General features: G+C 43.2%; 1 protein-coding gene across 28 annotated transcripts; it reads left to right on the forward strand.

Moving 5' to 3' along the window:
- Positions 1–15: 15 nt before the first annotated feature.
- LOC146544710 (uncharacterized) lies at positions 16–16,267 on the forward strand. Of its 28 annotated transcripts, XM_085220994.1 has the most exons (10): positions 16–1,319; positions 2,783–2,859; positions 3,573–3,608; positions 7,743–7,802; positions 8,574–8,709; positions 9,422–9,625; positions 10,423–10,502; positions 11,316–11,410; positions 11,998–12,103; positions 12,780–16,267. In XM_085220994.1, exons 1-5 carry the CDS (start codon positions 361–363, stop codon positions 8,645–8,647), a joined length of 1,206 nt encoding a protein of 401 aa, XP_085077120.1. In that variant the 5' UTR covers positions 16–360; the 3' UTR covers positions 8,648–8,709; positions 9,422–9,625; positions 10,423–10,502; positions 11,316–11,410; positions 11,998–12,103; positions 12,780–16,267. The 28 variants fall into 28 exon arrangements, with proteins under 28 accessions (XP_085077120.1, XP_085077116.1, XP_085077118.1 ...); XM_085220990.1 differs by lacking the exon at positions 11,316–11,410 and having other exon boundaries at positions 11,962–12,103; XM_085220992.1 differs by lacking the exon at positions 11,316–11,410.
- Positions 16,268–18,892: the final 2,625 nt, after the last annotated feature.

An 18,892-nucleotide genomic window follows, 5' to 3' on the forward strand; every position in this document is an offset into this window, starting at 1 on the left:
TTTAAACCCTCCTCCGACCTGGGCAGAGGGTGGGGAGGAGAGGGGTGGGAAGGGGGTCGGGGCGGGGGGAACAACAACAAACAGCTTTAGAGGCCTGCGGGACGCACCGCGGCGGGCGGGCAGCAACTTGGGAGGGCTGGAGGGGGGTCGGGCTGGGGGCTGCCCCCGTGCTCCATACACACACACGCACACACAGCACCCTTTTCTCCTCCCTCTTCCCTGCACGCCGGGCTGCTCTCCAGGGGAGGAGCGAGGAAGCGTAACGTTTTCAAAGCTGAACCCCCCCCACTTCCTCAGCCAAAAAAAAAAAAAAAAAAAAAAAAAAAAAGCAACAAAAACCCACCACCACCAAAAGCCCAAATGCAACACACACACACAGCACAGTCCTCCTCTCCCCGACTCCCCGCTGTGCCAGGAGTAACTACCAAGTGGCCGGAACTCCGCCGGGAAGGCGGGCAGCCCAGCCGCCCCCCCGCCCCGGCAACTCCGCAGCGCCCGGAGCCGCTCCATCCCCCGGCCGAGCCCCCGCTCCGCCCCGGCCGGGAGCTGCGGTGCTCCGTGCCCCGTGTAAAGAGGAGGAGGAGGAGAAGACGGCAGCCCCGGGCCCGGCGCGAGGCCTCCCGCCCGTCCTGCCCGCCGGCCGCCGCCGTAACTCCGGTAACTACGGGAAGTTCAAGTTGGGGGAAGCACGGGGGGGCCCCGCTCCCCGCAGCCCCGAGCCGTGACCGCACCTGCGGGGACTGCGCAGCCACCGACTCGCGCCGGCCGCATCCCGCTCTTCCTCTTCCTCCTCCTCCTCAGCGGGATCCCGCCGAACCCCGTTCCTGCCATTGCAGCGCGCTCGCTCGCTCCCCGCCAGCGCCGGGCTGCCCGTGCCCGCCGGGCCCCCCCCGCCCCATCGATCGGCGCAGCCGGGGCTCCCCCCGGCTCTGCCCCTGCCCGGCACCGCGCAGCCCCTCCGCCGGCTCCGGAAAGCTCCCGGAGCCTCTCCCTTTAAGCGGACCCGGTCAGTCCCCCCTCCCCGGCGCACACACACAGACATACATGCACACACGCACATACATAGAGACACACACACACATACACACACTCCTCCTCTTTCTCCCTCCCCTTCTTTCTTCCTCGTTTTGCCCATTTCTTGCAACCGGAGTTTATTCTGCCAACGCGTTTGTTACACAACTGCCCCCCCCGCGCGCACTTCCAGCACACACACACACACACACACCCCGGCAACAAACACATCGGGAGACGGGAGAAAATGCGCCGAGACGGGGAGGCACAAGGCCAGAAACTTACCTGCTCCACGACCGGCTGCCAAAGTAAAGGTTCACTTAAGCTCCCCCCCAAAAAATCAATTGTCCTTCCTTTTTAAAGGTTTGCTCGCTCCTTCAAAAAAAAAAAAAAAATAAAAAAAAAAATAAAATAGAAAAGAAAAAAAAAAGGGGGGGGGGGGAGAGAAAAGAAAGAAAGAAAGAAAAAAAAACCTTCTGGTTCCCAACTCGGAGCAGTCACTCTTTACAATTTATTTTGTCGTACATCATTTGATCACCATGAATTAGCAACAGCAAGAAAATGTACGAGAGAGAGAGAAGGGGAGAGAGAGAAAGAGAGAGAGAGAGCGCAGAGCTTTCTGCAAGAGAAGAAGAAGAAAAAATGTACGTGTGACAAATTATGCTACCAAGAAACAACACATCATTATCCTTGGGCCTGGGGCTCAGTGAGTCGTAACGAGAGTAATAGGAAATCCACGGTTGGGGAGAGAAACGGTCGTGCATGGCCAGTGGAGAGAGACCATACAGGGGGATGGATGCTGGAGAGACTCGCAAAATTATGGCTCAAGGCTATTGTAAAAATTGTCGAGCGTAAATGACTGCGATTTCAAACATCTTTGGAAGAAAGAAGGGGAAAAAGCGAGCCCCCCCCCCTCGCTGCCTCCCTCCCTCCCGCTCTCCCTCTCTCTTCTCTCTCTCTATAAAGAACCGTCAAGTTTTAGTGCGCATTGCTAATTAGTCAATTTCTCTCTGCCTTCACAGGCTGGCGACTTTGCTGCTGAGCTGAAACTGCTAATTTCTGTGACCAGCTTTTTTCTTAGCTGTGATCTGGATGAATGAGTAGCTGTCTCACAGAGATGACAAAAATAAACTCTAATCCCCCCAAAAATTTCCACTACATCTTTCTCATGCATAGATTTATGATCTTCAAGCGCCCTGTGCAATATGCAAACTTTTTGTGTGTGTGTGTGTGTGTGTGTGCTGCTGGGGGGGGCAGGCTGTTGTATTCAGGTTGCACAGGGTTTGGTTCGTTTCTCTGCTCCCCCCTCCCCACCCCGGATGTGATGGAAATAATGTCTAATTTCAGCACCCAATATATTGCCTCCTCCACCCCCCAGTATTTATATTATTGCTCTGATGAGATGTATTCTCCTTTCTAGCAACCGGGGTGAGCCTGAAGGGGCGGAGGGTAGAGAGAGAAAGTGAGGCTCCTACATGGTGTTAGTGGCAAAACATTCCCTTTCCATTTGTTCCCTGCACTGTTCAAGATTTATGATCTTGTTTGAAGGCATATTTTCTCTATTGTTTTGTCTGGTTAGACAACCGTCTCTGAACTTCACTGTCAGCTCTTCAACAGATAAGGGTTCAGAAGTCACTTCTTTTTTTATTGGAAGATTAGCATATTGTCAGATTTGTCTTTCAGTTTCGAGACTTTGCAATGCAGAAGCCCGAATCAAATGGCAGGAAAGCAGCTGCTATTTCACGAATGTAACCTTTCAACTTTCTGCCAGATCTGATACCCTGAAACATGTGCAGCCCATGCTTTTTTGCTCCTTTGTTGCTGGAACAAGCAGAGGGATTTCTCGTGGTAGGCACCTTGGGCTTTTTCTTTCCACGAAGGGGCATTTTGGTAGAGGGCATGTTCTCCACACTTTATCTCATGATGTATTGCACCCTCACATATATAGCTGTGTTCCTCTGTTGTCAAACCTGCAATTGTCCAGAAAAAAAAAAAAAAAAAAAAAAAAGAGGGAGAAACAAAAAAGGGGAAAAAATGAAAGGTGGGATGCATGCCCTTGAAAGAATTGCACATAAAGGGAAGCTGGAATAAGCACTTAAGGGAAGTTTCACTTGATGTGAAATCCATGAGACCCATTCTATTTCCCAGATAATACGCTTTTGTCACTGAGATATACTCCAGGAGTGGGACTTGGAATGCCAGCTTTCATGGTCTTCCTCTTTGAGTTGGCCAAGGATGCCAGTGTATTGACATAGTTGGAGTCAGATTGTGCAGGGATGCAAAGGAATGGAACTGAAAGGCATCATGACAGGTTTCATTTTTATTTACTTTCTGGTGACCTTAAAAAAGAAATTCTGCCACAGTTTCCCATTTTTGTCTCACCAGACAGCTCCTGGCTTCCTCCTTTGTATGTCAATTCTTTCTGCAAGACATTTCCAAGGGAAATTAGATAGCTGGTGTTTTAGGGCATAGTATTCTTCCAAAAAGAATGACTATTTTAATGCTTCTGCTAAAATCATTTTTTGTTGTTTTGTCTTTGCTGTGCCTCTCCTTCCTTTCAGCTGTACTGCTGGACATCCAGATTTGGCCCCACACAGGTGAGTGAATTATAAGATTCTTCTATTCCAATCATAGCTAGTGTTTCTAGTGATCACAGAATCACAGAATCATTAAGGTTGGAAAAGAGCTCTAAGATTCTCTAGTCCAACCATCAGCCATCCCCACCATGCCCACTAACCATGTCTCTCAGTGCCACATCCACACAGTTCTTGAACACCTCCTGGTATGGTGACTCCATCACCTCCCTGGGCCGCCTGTGCAACTGCCTCACCACTCTTTCTGGGAATTTTTTTTTTCCTAATGTTTAACCTGAAAATAACGGCTTGAGGCCATTACTTCTTGTTACAGTTACCTGAACCCAACCCCATCCATGCTAGATATCTCCCAGCTGTAGTAGAAAGGAAGATCAGTTCTTACATCATGCTTATACTGCTGAACTATGCTGCTGTGATGTCTATAAATAACCCTCGGGGCATTTTGTATCAGTTTTCACTGAGTTATATGTTGCATGTTGCCCACTCTCACACCATTGAAAGCTGCTAGATATGTCTGTGCCAACATGTGGCAAGTATCTGAGAACAGTGTGTACTTATCATTAGTGAAAATACTTGATTAATTTTTGTTTAACTTTGGTATACTGACTGAAGTTAGGATAAAGTTCATTGCTACTTATTTATGTGATTTGTGGTCACTATTGAATTACAAATTTTTAACTTTCTACCCTGAAGCTTTCTGAATTAAATCACATTGAGCAAACATTCTCAAAACTCCTGAGTAGGTTGTTTTCTAAATGGGCTTGAGCTCCTCTGAAGTAAGAGTTCAAAGCTCCTAGCTCACTTGGGTGCTTTTCAAAGTTCTGCACATTATGGCTGCAAAGGAGAAGATTAAAGTTCACCTCTTACACGCAGCAGCTGTCAGCAGAAAATACTGTTTTCTTTCTTCTGTGATTACTCCAGTCCCACATCATGTAAAATTATCCATTTCTTCTATCAAGCAAAACTACATATACTTGCCACATGGTTTAAACAAGACTTTGTGTTTCTACCTTATAAGCTTAAGAGCATCCCAGACTTGAGAGAAACTAAGTGTGAAGTGCATCTCCCCTGAGGCAATGGACACATTCTAAGTCCTGAGCCTTCCTTACTGTAGCTATAGGGTCCTATTCTTAAGCAGGATTCCCACAGACTGGAGGGTGGTACCCCTTGTTTTCATATTTTGAAAGTCAGCTGTGAGCAGGTGTTGTGCTTTAGTTTTCCCTCCACTTATCACCTCCCTTCCAGGCATGTGCCTCAGTTTGCTGAAGTCTCATTGTAGAGGCTTGTATCAGGGCAGGCAGCCCCACAAGGGGAACTGAATCATGCTGTGTTCTCGAGGAAGAGGTCCTCATGCAGAGGCTTTCATCAAGAGAATGTAAGGCATTGTCTTTAAAATCCAAGGGAACATACTCAGTAAATAAGCAAGCTACGCTTTTCAGTAAGAGTAATTATAAAGAAAAAATAGAGAAGTTTTGAACCCTTCTATAATATCTGTGCTTTAAATATGAAGTGTATCTCTACAAATGATGTGGTCTGGGAGATTTTTTGCATATTTTTTGGTTGTGATACACATTGACATTGATACTCCAGCACAGCTCCAAAATTATCAAGTTATCTTCATAGGATCTTAATCAGTAAGTGCAAAAATAAGAGTCAGTTCTGAACACTTGCCCTTTGTCATTGAGACAGCTGCAAGAAACAGAGCTTCAACTGGCTTCACTCTTTAGGGCACAGAAGTTGCTTTTGTGTGCTGTTTCCGGCCTGCTGGTCTCTCTCAACTGTTTGCATTTCTACCACTACTACATTGCAAATGGTGGAAAAAACATGACCAGTTGACAGTGCTTGCGGAACCACCCAGATGTGGATGGGATCTCTCCCCACAGGAAAAGAGACTTCCTTTGGGGACTTTCAAGTGAGGTCAAGACTGGAGATAAACTGGATTGCCTTTGCTGAGAAATGAGCCGTGTGTGCTGTTGGGAGAGCTCTGAGCATGCAGTCCCAACTCTAGTGCAAATATTTCACAAGAAGACAAGCCACAGCAGTACTGAGTGTTATCAATAACATTGCTCCTGCCAAAAATTGTTGTACACTGTGAAGTTTCTGATGTGGAAGTTTTATAAGGCTGCTCTTCTGAATGTAGGCCTGACATTACAGCAGCACTTCCTATTTACAGACAAACCCACTTAATCCATAGCATATTTAGGAACAGGGCAGGAGGGGAAGCTTGGGCTGATGTTAGAGCTCTCAAATCCATATGTTTGAATTCTCACGCTGACACAGAGGTTTCACCTATATGCTCATTTACACACTTCAGGGTTTGGGCCAACTCCCATGGGTACCTTGTTTCTCCCTGAGTGGTCTTCTCCCTGAAAACAAAGGAGCTGGGAGGGAGAGTGCCCTAAAATCAGAAGCTATCCTGGGTCTGGTAATATACATGTAACAACCCTGACCCAGGTGCTTCCTTTAGTATCTCTGTGCTTCAGTTAATAAATGCTAATAAGGATTTTCATTAGTGCAGTCCAAGGCTCCCCCAGCTTGCAGTCTGCCTGCCCTACTGAGCTCATCTGCCCAGCTCCAACCCCAGCTGGGGCTGTGGAGCGTTTCCCATTCCACCCGTTATGCCAGTGGCTGCAGCGGCTGTGTGACTCTGAAGGCTGGCACAACTGGCCCCAGAGGTGTCACTGGCATTCTGATCACCTGTGTTGTGCCCTGGTTAATCGATGCTTGTCCAGTGCTTTGAGATTCCTCCAGGGATGTTGACTGTTTATATTTATGCATGCAACCATGTCCTGAAGTATTGTTTCCATGTCTGAATGTATGCGGAGAATTTTGTCTGTAGCATTGTCATAACACCAGTAGGTACTCAGGCTTTTGCCCTGCTTGTCCAAAGTTCTGGGGAAGAAGTGGGAGATGAGCAGGAGTGATCATAAGAACACTGAAGGACAAAGCATTCTCTTCTTCCTACCCCCGCCCCCAGATAGGTGACAGAGTAAATCCCACACACACACACACACACACACACACACACACAAAAAGCCATTCAGCGCAATGCTGTGCAATTGAAAAGACATGAACAAAGTTTGTAGCAAACCGGTAGCTCCTGAAAAATCAGACTATAAGGTATTGCCTCTGAAAGAGTTATTAAAATAACTTTGGGGAGGCAGAACTCACAACTGTTAAAAGAAGCAGCTAAGCTTGGGGAAATTGCAATCTAAAAGCAAGGTGGATTAAGCAAATCCTTCTATACAGAACCATGCTACAAGTAGGAACCCTCTAACCATCACTCGGAAGAGCTTACGCTCTGGGACTTGATATTCAGGCACATAATATGAGCATTAGTGATTGTGTCTGCACCACGGTCCAAATTAAAGCATATTCTCTTGTGCTTAAGTCCATTTCTGTTCAGGAAAGCATTTAAGCATTTGTCAAAGCATATACTTAAGTGCTCTCTTGAAAGGGGATGCTTATTTCCCAGCCTGACGCATGCAGGACTCACTGCAAACAGGGAAGAGGATGCGCTGGTACCAGAGGCCACTGGTACCATGACTGCTCCAAAGTCATGGCCAGGCTTTGTAAGGAGGTGGGACATTTTTTCTTCCCAGATGCTGGTTTCATGGGGCAGCATTTTTGGGAAACAGTGAGAAAAGGCAAGCTTCAGAGTCACAGAAGTCGGCTGGATTGCAGTGCCTAGGTTTAGAGCTTGTTTTTGTACTGATCTAATTCATAATCCATAGGTTTGACGTGGCTCTCACAAGCCCCAGAGGAGCAGTAGCCATTTTTAAGGGAGAGAAGAGTTGCAAAGAATTTTTAATTCTCTTTCAAGAAAGTCTGCTGACAAAGACTTTTGTTCACCACCACTACTAAGTGCTCTGTGGATGGAAATCGTTCCCACAGTGCTTCTCTTCCAATGCCCAAGACTGAATCCTCCTAGGATGTGGCATAGACAAAGGTGGTGAGGAAGTAATGATTTAAAATAAAATGCAGCTTTGACTTTGACTACCAAGATATTTCTTCATTGGCAAGATTTTTAGAAGCAAAATAAATAAAAGCATAAAAAAAAAGCAAAAAAAAAAAAAAAAAAAAAACCAAAGGAAATGCAACTTAAGGTTTACAATCTCCCCTTGCTTTACCCCACAGGGCTCTGCCTAAATGGAATGGTCTTATACTGCAGCATAAGAAGGAGATCTCTCCATGGAGGTGATGTATCATCTCTTTCTCAGTAACCAGAGCTATTCACCATTGTGAAACAGTCAATATTGTTTTCTCCCTCTACTCCTCTTCTGTACTCCGAAATGTGTTTTTAGAGTCAGAAACTGCTTGCTCAAGTTAGTTAGTTTGCTGAGAGAAAAAGCAAAGCAAAACCTGGAGTCAGGACTACATGAGATTAAAACCAGGTAATCTTTAACTTCATATGGCCAGTGAAGGTCAAATGTTCTTCCCCTAACTGGAGCTGAACCTCTTTAGTTAGGCACTGTGGTTTGGGTGAACTCCAGCAGCAGCTCAGGCCTACCCCAACCAGCTACCAGGTACACAGGGATCTCTTTCTCCTCTCCACTGTGAAACAGCAATCCAAGGTCGGTGTAGAACTGTTTTCTCATCAGGCAAGATATAACTTTTGTAGCAGATACTCTACCTGTCGAGAAAATGAGAGCAGAAAAATAATCCCTCTCCTTTGGTGGAGAGTTTCTCTGCTTCTCAGAACAGTGGGCAGTTGTGCCTGGCCTCCTGGTTCTCATCTGGCCCAGGCAGTAGAAACCCAAAAGAAGTCATCACAGAATGGCTGGCACAGCCCTGCATGTCACCAGCCAGCTGCGTCAGTCCAGCATCTATCTCACATAATAGAAACATCCCTCCATTTGGCGTGAGTGACAATGCCTTGGAATACAAGCAGATCATCTGTGGTCTGCTTTGGCGCAAAGGAAATACCAGCCGCTCACAGCTAGAAGTTGTTCTCTCTCACCTTTTCAGATATTTCCATGATGACAAATGGAGAATGTGATGAAGTCGATATGAGCTCTGTTTCTGTTCTGCTGGAGAATTAAGAGGAAGCTTTAGTCTTTCCCGTTATCAACAATCAAACTAATTCATGAGCTGTGTATGAGAGGTAAAAATGTAGGCATTAGGGTAGATATCATTAATTCTGAAAAATGAAAGTGAAATAAAGTGCTGCTTGATGTCAGAGCCCAGTCACTAGAACTTCATCTCATTTTTTTTCTTTGGCTCAAGTTGCCTGGGTGATTTTCAGGTACCTATTGCTCATGAGATAACATCTCCCTGTCTGCCCAGTGCTTCCTATTCATTTACACTGAGGTATAAATAAACATCCCGGATATCCTCGGGCTGAGAAGTGATCCTGAAGAGAAATGAGAAAGAGATTCCATTTTAACTTCATTCATGTAGCACTCATCAGCAGGAAAAGGTTCATTGCTGATATAAGGGGATGGTCCTAGTGGACTCAGCACTCACTCCCATAAGCCATGAATCTGGCCAGTAGTCATTTACTGATGATAAAACAGGGAGATAGGCAAAATGAAGAACATCCCTCTGCTAAGAAATTTCTTTCTTTCTTTCTTTCTTTTTTTTTAAATTAGATGTATTTTAGTTACAAAAGGCTGTGAAAGTGTTCAAAATAATAAAACTTTAGGATTTCTATTCTCCTTATCTCAAGAATAGCGGTGATGATTTAAAACGAATATGATCAGAAGGAAATTTATGTATTGCACCTTGACTTTGGTTTCAGACCTGAACTGCTTTTAACTGCCAAGCGACAAGCCCTTTAAAACGGGATTAACAGTGGAAATTCTGGCTTTTTTCAGCTTCCATGGTGATACTATAACATCTGGACTCCTTCACAGCCCTTGGTCCACTGTCAGGAAAAGCCAGTGACAGATATCGGGACTAAAGCAACAGCAGTGACCCGAGTTATTTTGGAAGTTACAGCCCAACATATAAGATTTCATGCAGTGGCTCTGATGACAAAAAACAAATTTACCACATGGAATCTCACAACATATTGTGCGGTAACTCAGAAAATAACTTGGGTTACCGTAGCACATATATATATAATACACATTAACGGTATTTATAGACACTGATCTATTAAGTCATTTCCCTACACTACCTTCAGACCTTCTGTATGAAGCTGAAAAGCCATCATTAAAGCTATGGTTTGCCAGACAATTACTTTGTCAAATCTCAAGAAATTGCATAATAAATTGTATACATGCATCAAACATGAACAGCAGAAGGGTATAACAAGCAGAGAATTTCCAGTCCACTTGTTCGTTCATCTGAACAGTAGCTTTTGTTTTGAAGAGTAATCCTATATTCTTTTCAAGGCATAAAATGTGCATATACATTTATCTATCAAACTAAGTAGAAATAATTGAAACACTTAATATGCACAGTAATAAAGAAACGCACGAGCAACTTCATTATTAATGTCTATTGATTATTTATGTTTTCAAATAGGCAAATGTAGCTACTAATATTTTATTGTGTTAATCTATATGTGCTTTTTGGCTTTACCTGTTTATTGGCAAATTTACTGTCCACATTATGGGTATTTTTATTGCTGTACACTCATTTGCTATGTGCATAACTGAGGTCAGTTTACGAACTGACGGTGTTTACTCAATTTGATTACTATGTAACATTGCTGAGACTATTCCCCCTATGGAAAATTAACTGTACAAGGAAGCCCTGTAAATCTTTACTTAAAAATTCCAAACTTTAGATTGATTTCAGCAGTGGGTCTGTATTGATCTGAAAAGCTTTGCGTTCCTAACTAAAAACTAATCTTTATTTCACCCTTTAGTGACTGCAGCCATAAATATGTTCACTCGCACTGGAGTTTAGTGGATTAATGGTTATTGGAGATTGTGGCTTCCAACTGAGGTTGGTAAACCTTAACCTTTGGAGGACAACACGAAGGCATTTACCCCTTGTCATCTATAACAGCCAGGTCCATTTCTGACAGTTACCTGAGTGTTAAAGAGGAGACAGAGTAGGGGATGGGAAATAAAGCACCAGAGGCTCACTTTAGCTATTAATCACTTATTAGTCTGACTTCTGTATCTGGACCTGACACTTTTTCTGATGCAAAGTCATTGAAATGAGACAATTTGTTTCATGTGTGATACAAGGACTCTAAAATTTCCAAGCACGACAACTTATCTTGCCTCAAAATTAAAAGGTAGAAGCATGATGCCTCCTGTTCCTTTATTTTACAGTGTTTGTGGGAGATGCTTTATGTGACTCAGGACAGGGAATTTTTGAAGGCAGCAGTCAGGAAACATTAAGTTACATTCCACTACAATGACTTATTACCCAAAATATAATTATACTAATTGTTATAAAAACCATAATTGCATTAATGTTTTAAAGTAAGGTTTATTCTGGAATGTCATGTTCTGAAATAGATGTCAATTAGCACTTAAGTTATGAACAATCCATCCCTGCAAAACTTTAATTCACTCAACTCGGCTTAACTTACTCAAGAAAGTAATGTGAGAGTAGAAATTATTCCCACAAGTAAGGGCTGAAAGATCTGCCCTAACTTTTCATTAAAGAGAATAATGATTATTGAGAACATAAAAAAAATTATTTCATTAGCCATACAGAGAAGGTTTCACTGGAACACAGAATATACAAAACGGTAGATGTCAAGCGATTATATTAACAGACACATTTCAATATCCATTGTTCCAGAAAATATACTGAGCTTAAAGGAGAGATTTCTTCTGCAAGAGGTATTGACTCGAGCCTGCCTAAATTCAAGGGAGAAATTTATTTTTCACAAGCAGGTACCATCTTGTGGCAGTCACATTTATTCCCATTTGAGGTCATAAGGGGTAATTGTGTCAGAAAGGCACGACCAGCACAGTGCACCTGGATTCTGGGAATTGATCTTATTTCAAAACCTTTCTTTCTATTTCTAATAAATTCTTTTATTTTTTGCAAATTAAATTCCTGGAAAGGGAGATTGCTTTTGTAATAACATAGAATCACAGTTCCTGGCAGCTGTTTCAAATGTTTCTAGGCAATTTATGTCCCTCGAGATGTTTCTCCAACATCAAGGTAATCAGGGCCAGTGGGATATGATCTGGGAACAATTTGAACAATAGGTTTCCTACCCTGGACTGAAAAACACAATCATGGGAGATGTGCAGATTGTTTGCTGTGCCCTGACACTCACTCCTAACAAATTTTGCATCTGTTTTCTTTGTTAAACTAAAAGCATCCATTCAAGCATTTAACCATAGGTAACAAGTTGCAGGAGTACAGAACATCTGTTAGCTAGAATGTTGCCCTTATTTTACATTGTCACTTGCCTTACTTTTTTCTTACTCTTTAGGTCTCTGACTCATCCTCTACTTTTACTCTGCAACAGATTTCACCAAGTAGGTCGATGAAGTGCAGCTGCACTGCAGGTGGGACCCTGCTGTTGGGTGTCCTCACCAAAGAGAGAAACAGGATTTGTGGGTGTCTTTCACCAGGTTGGTCCAATAGCAACAACCATGAGGGCTTTCAAAGATAACCTCAGTTTTATCTTAGAATCATAGAATCATTAAGTTTGGAAAAGACCACAAAGTTCACTAAGTCCAACCATCAGCCCATCCCCACCACATCCACTAACCATGTCTCTCAGTGCCACTTCTCCAAGTTTTTTAACACCTCTGGAGACAGTGGCTCCACCACCTCCCTAGGCAGCCTATTCCAATGCCTTACAACTCTTTCTGAGAATAATTTTTTCCTAATATCCAACCTGAACCTCCTCTGACACAGCTTAAGGCCAGTAGCTCTATTGCCACTATCACTAGTTACCCAGGAAAAGAGGCTGACCTCCACCAATAATAACAAAACGTCAGCTTTCTTAAATAGATCAGTTTCCAGAAATCTTTGATGATCTGGACAAAAGTATGTTTCCCCTTTTTCTGCAAATGAAGCCTTAGAAATATGATCTAAGTGTAGAGAACAGAAAGAATACAAAGTGCTGCTGCTGCTGCAGGAGGACAAAAATCTGCCTCTCTCTCCCTGCTGAATATACCTAGAGATATATACAGGATGGTGGCAGTTAGAGGTGGCCTGAAACGTGTAGGTTGCTAGCAGTCCCTAAAAACTTTGTGCCACCTAAATAAGGTTGTGACAATTGCAGATATCTTTTGATTGCAGTTGGAGTGGAGACAAGAAGGAAAAGTTCCTGCTTGTGACAAAACTCTAAGGCTCATCTTTCTAGTTGACATTTCCAGCCCTTTCCGAGTACACACTGGTGAAGTTGCAGGAAGGAGAATAGAAGTGGTCATTTTCATCCATTATGAAGCAAGAAAAACATGTACTGCTCAGCACACAACAGAAGGTCTTTATGGCATTTAGGAGATACTTTCATCTGTCTGTGTGGAACTGTCAACCTGAGGAAGAGAAGGAAAAATGAGTCTGCCTCTAACTGCATGTCATGATGGCAGAGCAGAGCTGGTACTTATCTGAGCTGAGTTGCTGGAGAGTCAACATCCACTGGAGAACTCAGTGCCACAGTGGTCAATGGGGCAATGGGGACAAGAGATCACCCAACTCTCTTCTACTCAATCAGTTTTGAAAAAAGTCCACTGGGTGAGGAGATCAACTGTAAACGCTACCAGGCTAGGATGAGGAAGTGTGATGGGAAAATACTTTTGGGAATCCTTCTTAAACTTGTGGAAGTTCATCACCACCTGTCACCCGGCTGAGATCGAAGTAGGTCCACCTTGGCTAAGACTGCTACTCTCCTTCGAGAATGCCAAGCTGCACAGAATATTATAGAAAAAATACAAAGAAATTAAAAATGACCATATCATTTAACACAGCAGTAAATATGTCATAAGGACGTTTTATCACATGAATTTGATGCACGTTGGGCAGTAAGAAAATAGATTTGATCAACAGGAATAGCTGCTTTAAAGCTAATATGATCTACTGAGTCACAAATCCTCTTTTTTGTAATGCTTAAATACGGATTTACATGATGGACCATAACAACTCCAAATGCACCATTTATGTTTAGCATGTAAATAATAATGAGTTTTCAAATTAGAATGTAGATCAAAATAGCATACTAGCTATTCAAATGCTTCTTGGTTCAGAAATTCACTTTTTTAATAGTTAAAAACAAAAACTGTTTAGGCTGTGAGCTGACATTGTGGAAACCCATGTGACTAATGTGTGCATATGAGTGGTCCTGCTGAACTCTGTAGGTTCAATCAGTTGCATAAAGTTACTTATGGTTCTATGTATCTGCAGGGGAGATGTCCAAGTAAGCTTCCCAGTTTTCTATCTTTTTCTTGTCAACTTCCAAGAACCCTGCTAGATGATGATAAGATCTTATTAACATACACTATTTGCTGCTAGAGAAGTAATTTCTGTATCCAAAGCATGTGCCATGTGATCGTTAGTTTGCTGGTTATGCTACCTTTTTACTCTGTACCAGTCAGTACTTCAAAAATTTGCAAGAAGCCTCACCAGTATCCTACTTCACTTCATGTACTTTCAGAAATGCTCTGTTGTCCTCTCGCAGCTTGTTTTTGCATGCCTCAGCCCCATAATTGCCCTCCAGCTTGTATCTACATGAACAAATGTGGGAATCTATGGAAACCAGGGCAGCTCCTGCATTTGACATTTAAATCTTTAATAGTTAAACAATACACTGTTCTCTAGATTGTCCAGTGTTGCTGAAATACACACTGTCACCCTTGGTATTGGGATATCAGTCAGGGATGGCTTCTGCAGTTCTCCAAGGCTTAAAACCAGTCTTGTGCAAAAGCCAGTACAAGGTTTCACAAGTTAAGTCACCTGTGCCCCTTTGGCCTCCAAAATTTGTCTTGATGCCATTGTTTGTGGCTGAAAACAAGCTTTGGGCTGCCTCTGAGAAGAGAGATGAAGTCTGAAAACACCCAAAGTTTGAATGGTAAGGAGAAAATAAAAGGCCTGAAGGTTATTTTTTCTGTTCTGTACCCATCTCCCCCTGTAGAGTCAGAGACCATCCCCTTCTACTTCCTCTGAGTTAATTATAACTTGCATTGAGTAGTGTCATGGAGAGAGACATAAAAAGCAGCAACACTAATAGTACTCAGGGGGAATTTAGCAGCTCTACAGCAGAACAAAAATCTCCCAGCAAAGAGTTGTGGCAATAAATGAGCCAGTTTGATACCAGTCAAAGTCCACATGCAAATAGATTTATTTGCTTGATATTGGCTGTGCTTTTCCAGCTCCATGAAATACAGATATTCCTGCAGGAAGAATTTTTAGGCAGTGTGGTAGCACGTTCCTACAACATAAAGCATTCACTGGCCACTACACCAGTGCTGTGATACTGGCATTCAAATGAGCTTTTGAAAATCCATAAGAGGGATTTGGGCATTGTTTGAGAGGAAATATTTGGACTTACATTTTAGCAGAACTGAGGAGGGTGAGCAGGGCTCTCACTGCCTCTTCTGCTTGACATGAGGCGCCAGTGTGAGTGCTGCGGTGTGAGGGCTTCTCTTGCCTCACCATCTGCGCAGGTGAGCTGTGAGCACTGGCAGAGGAACAGCATGGAGATGATGCAAGGAGCAAGGCAAAGCATGTCTTTGGTGCTAGTATTTAGCTTTTTGCATTTCCTAAGTTTATTTATTCTTGTTTAGGTGTCACGCAAATTCTCATGGCCAGAAATGCTTTATCCTATTTGTCTGCTAGAGGGGACCATATGAAGCTGCTCACAGCTGAAATCCCAACCAGCACTTCTAGTTTTTTCCCCTTCATTACTACTGACTTATTCAAAGTATTGTGTTATTCTGGTTGGAATTCAGCTGCAGCCCTTACTTTTTCTTCTCCCTCTCCAATGACCTCTCTGGCTCTTCTCATTGAGTAGTTGTCAGCCTTCTCCTAAACTGTCTCAGCATCCTTCTGCTCCTCTGGTAGATTCCATATTGTAGGAGGAAAACAGATACTTTTCAGTGAAAGGGCCAACTCAATGGCACTATAGCAAGAATTCTATGGGCTCGCTTAACTATGTTTTACTTCAGAGTCCTCATTTATTATGGCTAAAATCATAGAATCATTTAATCATAGAAAATGATAGGCTTTAGTAATTAACTCTTGAATGCTGGAGAAGGTGAGAATGGCTGGAATCCACAGCCTCCGTTTGTTTTTCAGGTTGCCTCTTTGTGAGATATACTACTTGTTCAGTGCAGTTGAAGAAGGGGTGATCTATCTCAAAAATCCATTAACCATTCCTAGATTAGGAAAAAAATGACAGAGAGCTTTGCAAGTCATGGATGTGTGGGGGTTCTGATTTCACACATATTTATTTCCCTTCTTCTGTGCAAAAAGATAAAGATTTTCTCTTGCTACTTATACGGCCAGTTCCTACAACAGTGAAGACATCTGAATGGTTTTTCTAGAAATTTTGCAGACATTCCATACACTTTCTTCCAGATGGCAAAGACAGATTTATACTACAAACTGTTGAAAACAGTGATGTTAAGGACAAAATGTAAGGAGAAAAAAATGTCTTAAATGTTGATTGAACCCCAAGGTGCATAAGAGTTACTGTGACTTCCCATTCGTGTCTTTCAAGTTACACTGATTTTGTTGTGAACCATTTGTTCTTTTTGAAAGGTTTATGGAAAATAAACGTACTTCCTGTGAAACTGCATTGAACAAGCATCACTCAGAGAACTCCCTTCCCCCGCCACCTTCCTGCACCACTGCAAAGACTTAATGATTTACATTGTTCAAAGAGTCACTCAAGCAGGCAAAGTGGAATTCCACCTGAACAGTAACATAGGGTGCTTCCTATCTCAGCACTCCTAGCACGTGAAGAGCAGTATGGAAAATGCTAAGGTGACTATACATTTTATGAGTAAAAATCTATCTTCTATGTGTGTGATTGTGTGAAAAACATGATGGAGAGTGTCATGAAGATGGGCGGTGAAATGAACATAAGCACACCAAGACATTACCCAACCTCAATGGCACATGCTACATTGTCTCCATTATCAGACAAAAAACCTCACAAGAGACAGAGATCAAAGGGTTAGCTTTTCAGTGATCTTGTCATGCGCCTTCTTAAATGATAATGTAAAGGTTTTAAAAAACATTTACCGTAATTTCTGCTAAGTGTCACAGCCTAGTGAACCATTAAAAGTGAAGCAGCTCACTGAACCGCGCTGGAGTGAACAGATGGAATTCCACCCTCCCTCTGCTCGAGAGCCTCCACGAACAATGCAAAGTCTTCTTGCAAATCTCCTCCTCTGAGCTCATTACCCAGGGCAAATATGTGGCAAGTTTTCCCATCACAAAGGCTGGGGCTCTCTCCTCCTCCCAGACAGACTGTGCAGTAGGATTTGCAAAAAAAATTTACTCTGTTTTCTACAATCCTGCAATCCTTTCTTTGTTCCTCACTTACTATGAGTGCTTAGACAAAAGGAGGGACACCCTGATCTGAGCTTCCCAGGGTTTTATGGATCACAAGCAGTCTCATTTTCTACAAATTTCACTTTATAAAACAAGAAGTATGCATTTTCTCTACAAACAGATGGTTTTGACTCCATCACTCTGAACTTTCCGGAGCATCTCTACCTAAGTGACAAGTAATTCTGCACGGGTATGTGTGATCTTCTACACTCCATGCTAAATTTTTATGAACTCATGGAAAATTGGGCCACTATTTCAGGGCTGAAATTTCTATGGAGTTTTGTGATTTTTGCAAGCACAGTATGAACCATCTTCCCCAGACCAGCTTGCAGTGCAAGCTAGTAGGGTGTCTGTGAGCTCCAGAGGGCCATGTGAACCAGTGATGCAGCAGGCATGGGAAAGGCAGACTGTGGGGACAGCTGGGGGATGCTTAGTGCTTGGTAGGTGCCAAAGTGCCTGAGGGGAGAGGATTCATACAGTAAACTTCAGTTCCACTCAGGACCATCCTCTACTTCCAAACAATCTCACTGATGAGTGAAGGGTGGCATGCGAAGGATTGATCCTGCTCATGTTTGGACCTCAGCCTATAAGTGCAAGGCCTGCATCTACAATTTGAATCACTTATTAAGCTTAATTTGAACTGCGTTCATTTCTACGACATATAAATGGAAAAAAATCAACTGCCTTCCGTTTTTATCTTTGAAGCCAAAACTGCAATTTCTGCCAGTCCATGGGTTAACTGCCTACTTTCTCTGACGTATTCCATGCTTACTCCTGCATAAAACTGTTGAATATAATATTGTTTCTACTTCCCACAGAACCATGACAGCATGGTCCAGAAACCAGCCCTGATCCTCCACAGTCTGTTTTTGCCTTTGGCCCTCACTGTAGAAATCTGAGTACAGGGCTTACTGTGAAATTCAACCACTGGCAGTTCTTCAGACCATGAAAACCAGAAATCAGCTGTCTTCAAGACTCATATGCATGTAGTTTCATCATTTTAGGGAGAGGTTCACCCATGTTAGATCTGGTGTGTTTCCCAAAAAATGCTTACTCTGCTTTCAACAGTCTTGTGTTCAGAAGGTATCTGGTGAAAATGGTGAAATGAACATTTGTAGCTGAAGGAAAAAAATCATTTAAATTGGTCCCTTTCCAGGTTCTGAGGCTGTGAATCTTCAGAGGAAGATTCACCATTTAATCTTTAGCTTATACATGTTGAAAAATTGGAAGAGTTTTCCTGGAGTTGTTAAGCAGAAGGCTTGCTTTGAAATTTGATATATGATCTTGAACTCTCCACTTTACAAGGTTGACAGGAAATGAATAATTCCAGCCTTCGTGGAGTCTGGAGAAGTCTGGAGGCTGGCTCTGTTGGTGATGTTGTGGCATATCTGTCTGGTGTTCAAGGCTGAGAAGCATGGGGCTGTGGGCAGGAAAGGAGGAAGGCTCTGTCACCTACTTCCCTGGGGAAAGCAGCAGTCTCCATAACGGGCTCAGTGCAGCAGCAGGAGATGCTGCCAGATGAACAACATGTCCCTACGGGAGGATGAACTGCTGCTCAGCCAGGTGTGGCCAGCCCCGTCTGTGCTGGCCAGGCTCGCTGCTGACTGCAGCACGCTCACCAAGGACATTCTGCTTCTTCCCAAGATGAGGCAAAGAACTTCTTCAGCACATTCTCCTTCCCCACCGCACTGCCTCTTGCTTTCTCGAGATCCTGCTGCCTGTCCACCTCCCTGAAGAGTCTCTTACTAAGTAATGTCTGGTTTCCTTCCCAGGGTAGGATTCTGCCAGGTGACTCTTACCCTTTCTGGTGTCACTAATTTGCATTCAGGAGAAGATATCAAGATTTTGCCCAGAAGTGC

The sequence above is a fragment of the Meleagris gallopavo genome, chromosome 3, assembly GCF_905368555.1.
Source record: "Meleagris gallopavo chromosome 3, MGAL_WU_HG_1.1, whole genome shotgun sequence".
NCBI lineage: Eukaryota > Metazoa > Chordata > Aves > Galliformes > Phasianidae > Meleagris > Meleagris gallopavo.

Bases quoted from the DNA above. Each gene is read 5' to 3' on its own strand.
- LOC146544710 (XM_085220988.1), top strand. From the start codon at position 361: ATGCAACACACACACACAGCACAGTCCTCCTCTCCCCGACTCCCCGCT. The intron at 1,320-2,782 runs GTAAAGGTTCAC...ACTTTCTGCCAG, and splicing joins CTCCACGACCGGCTGCCAAA to ATCTGATACCCTGAAACATG.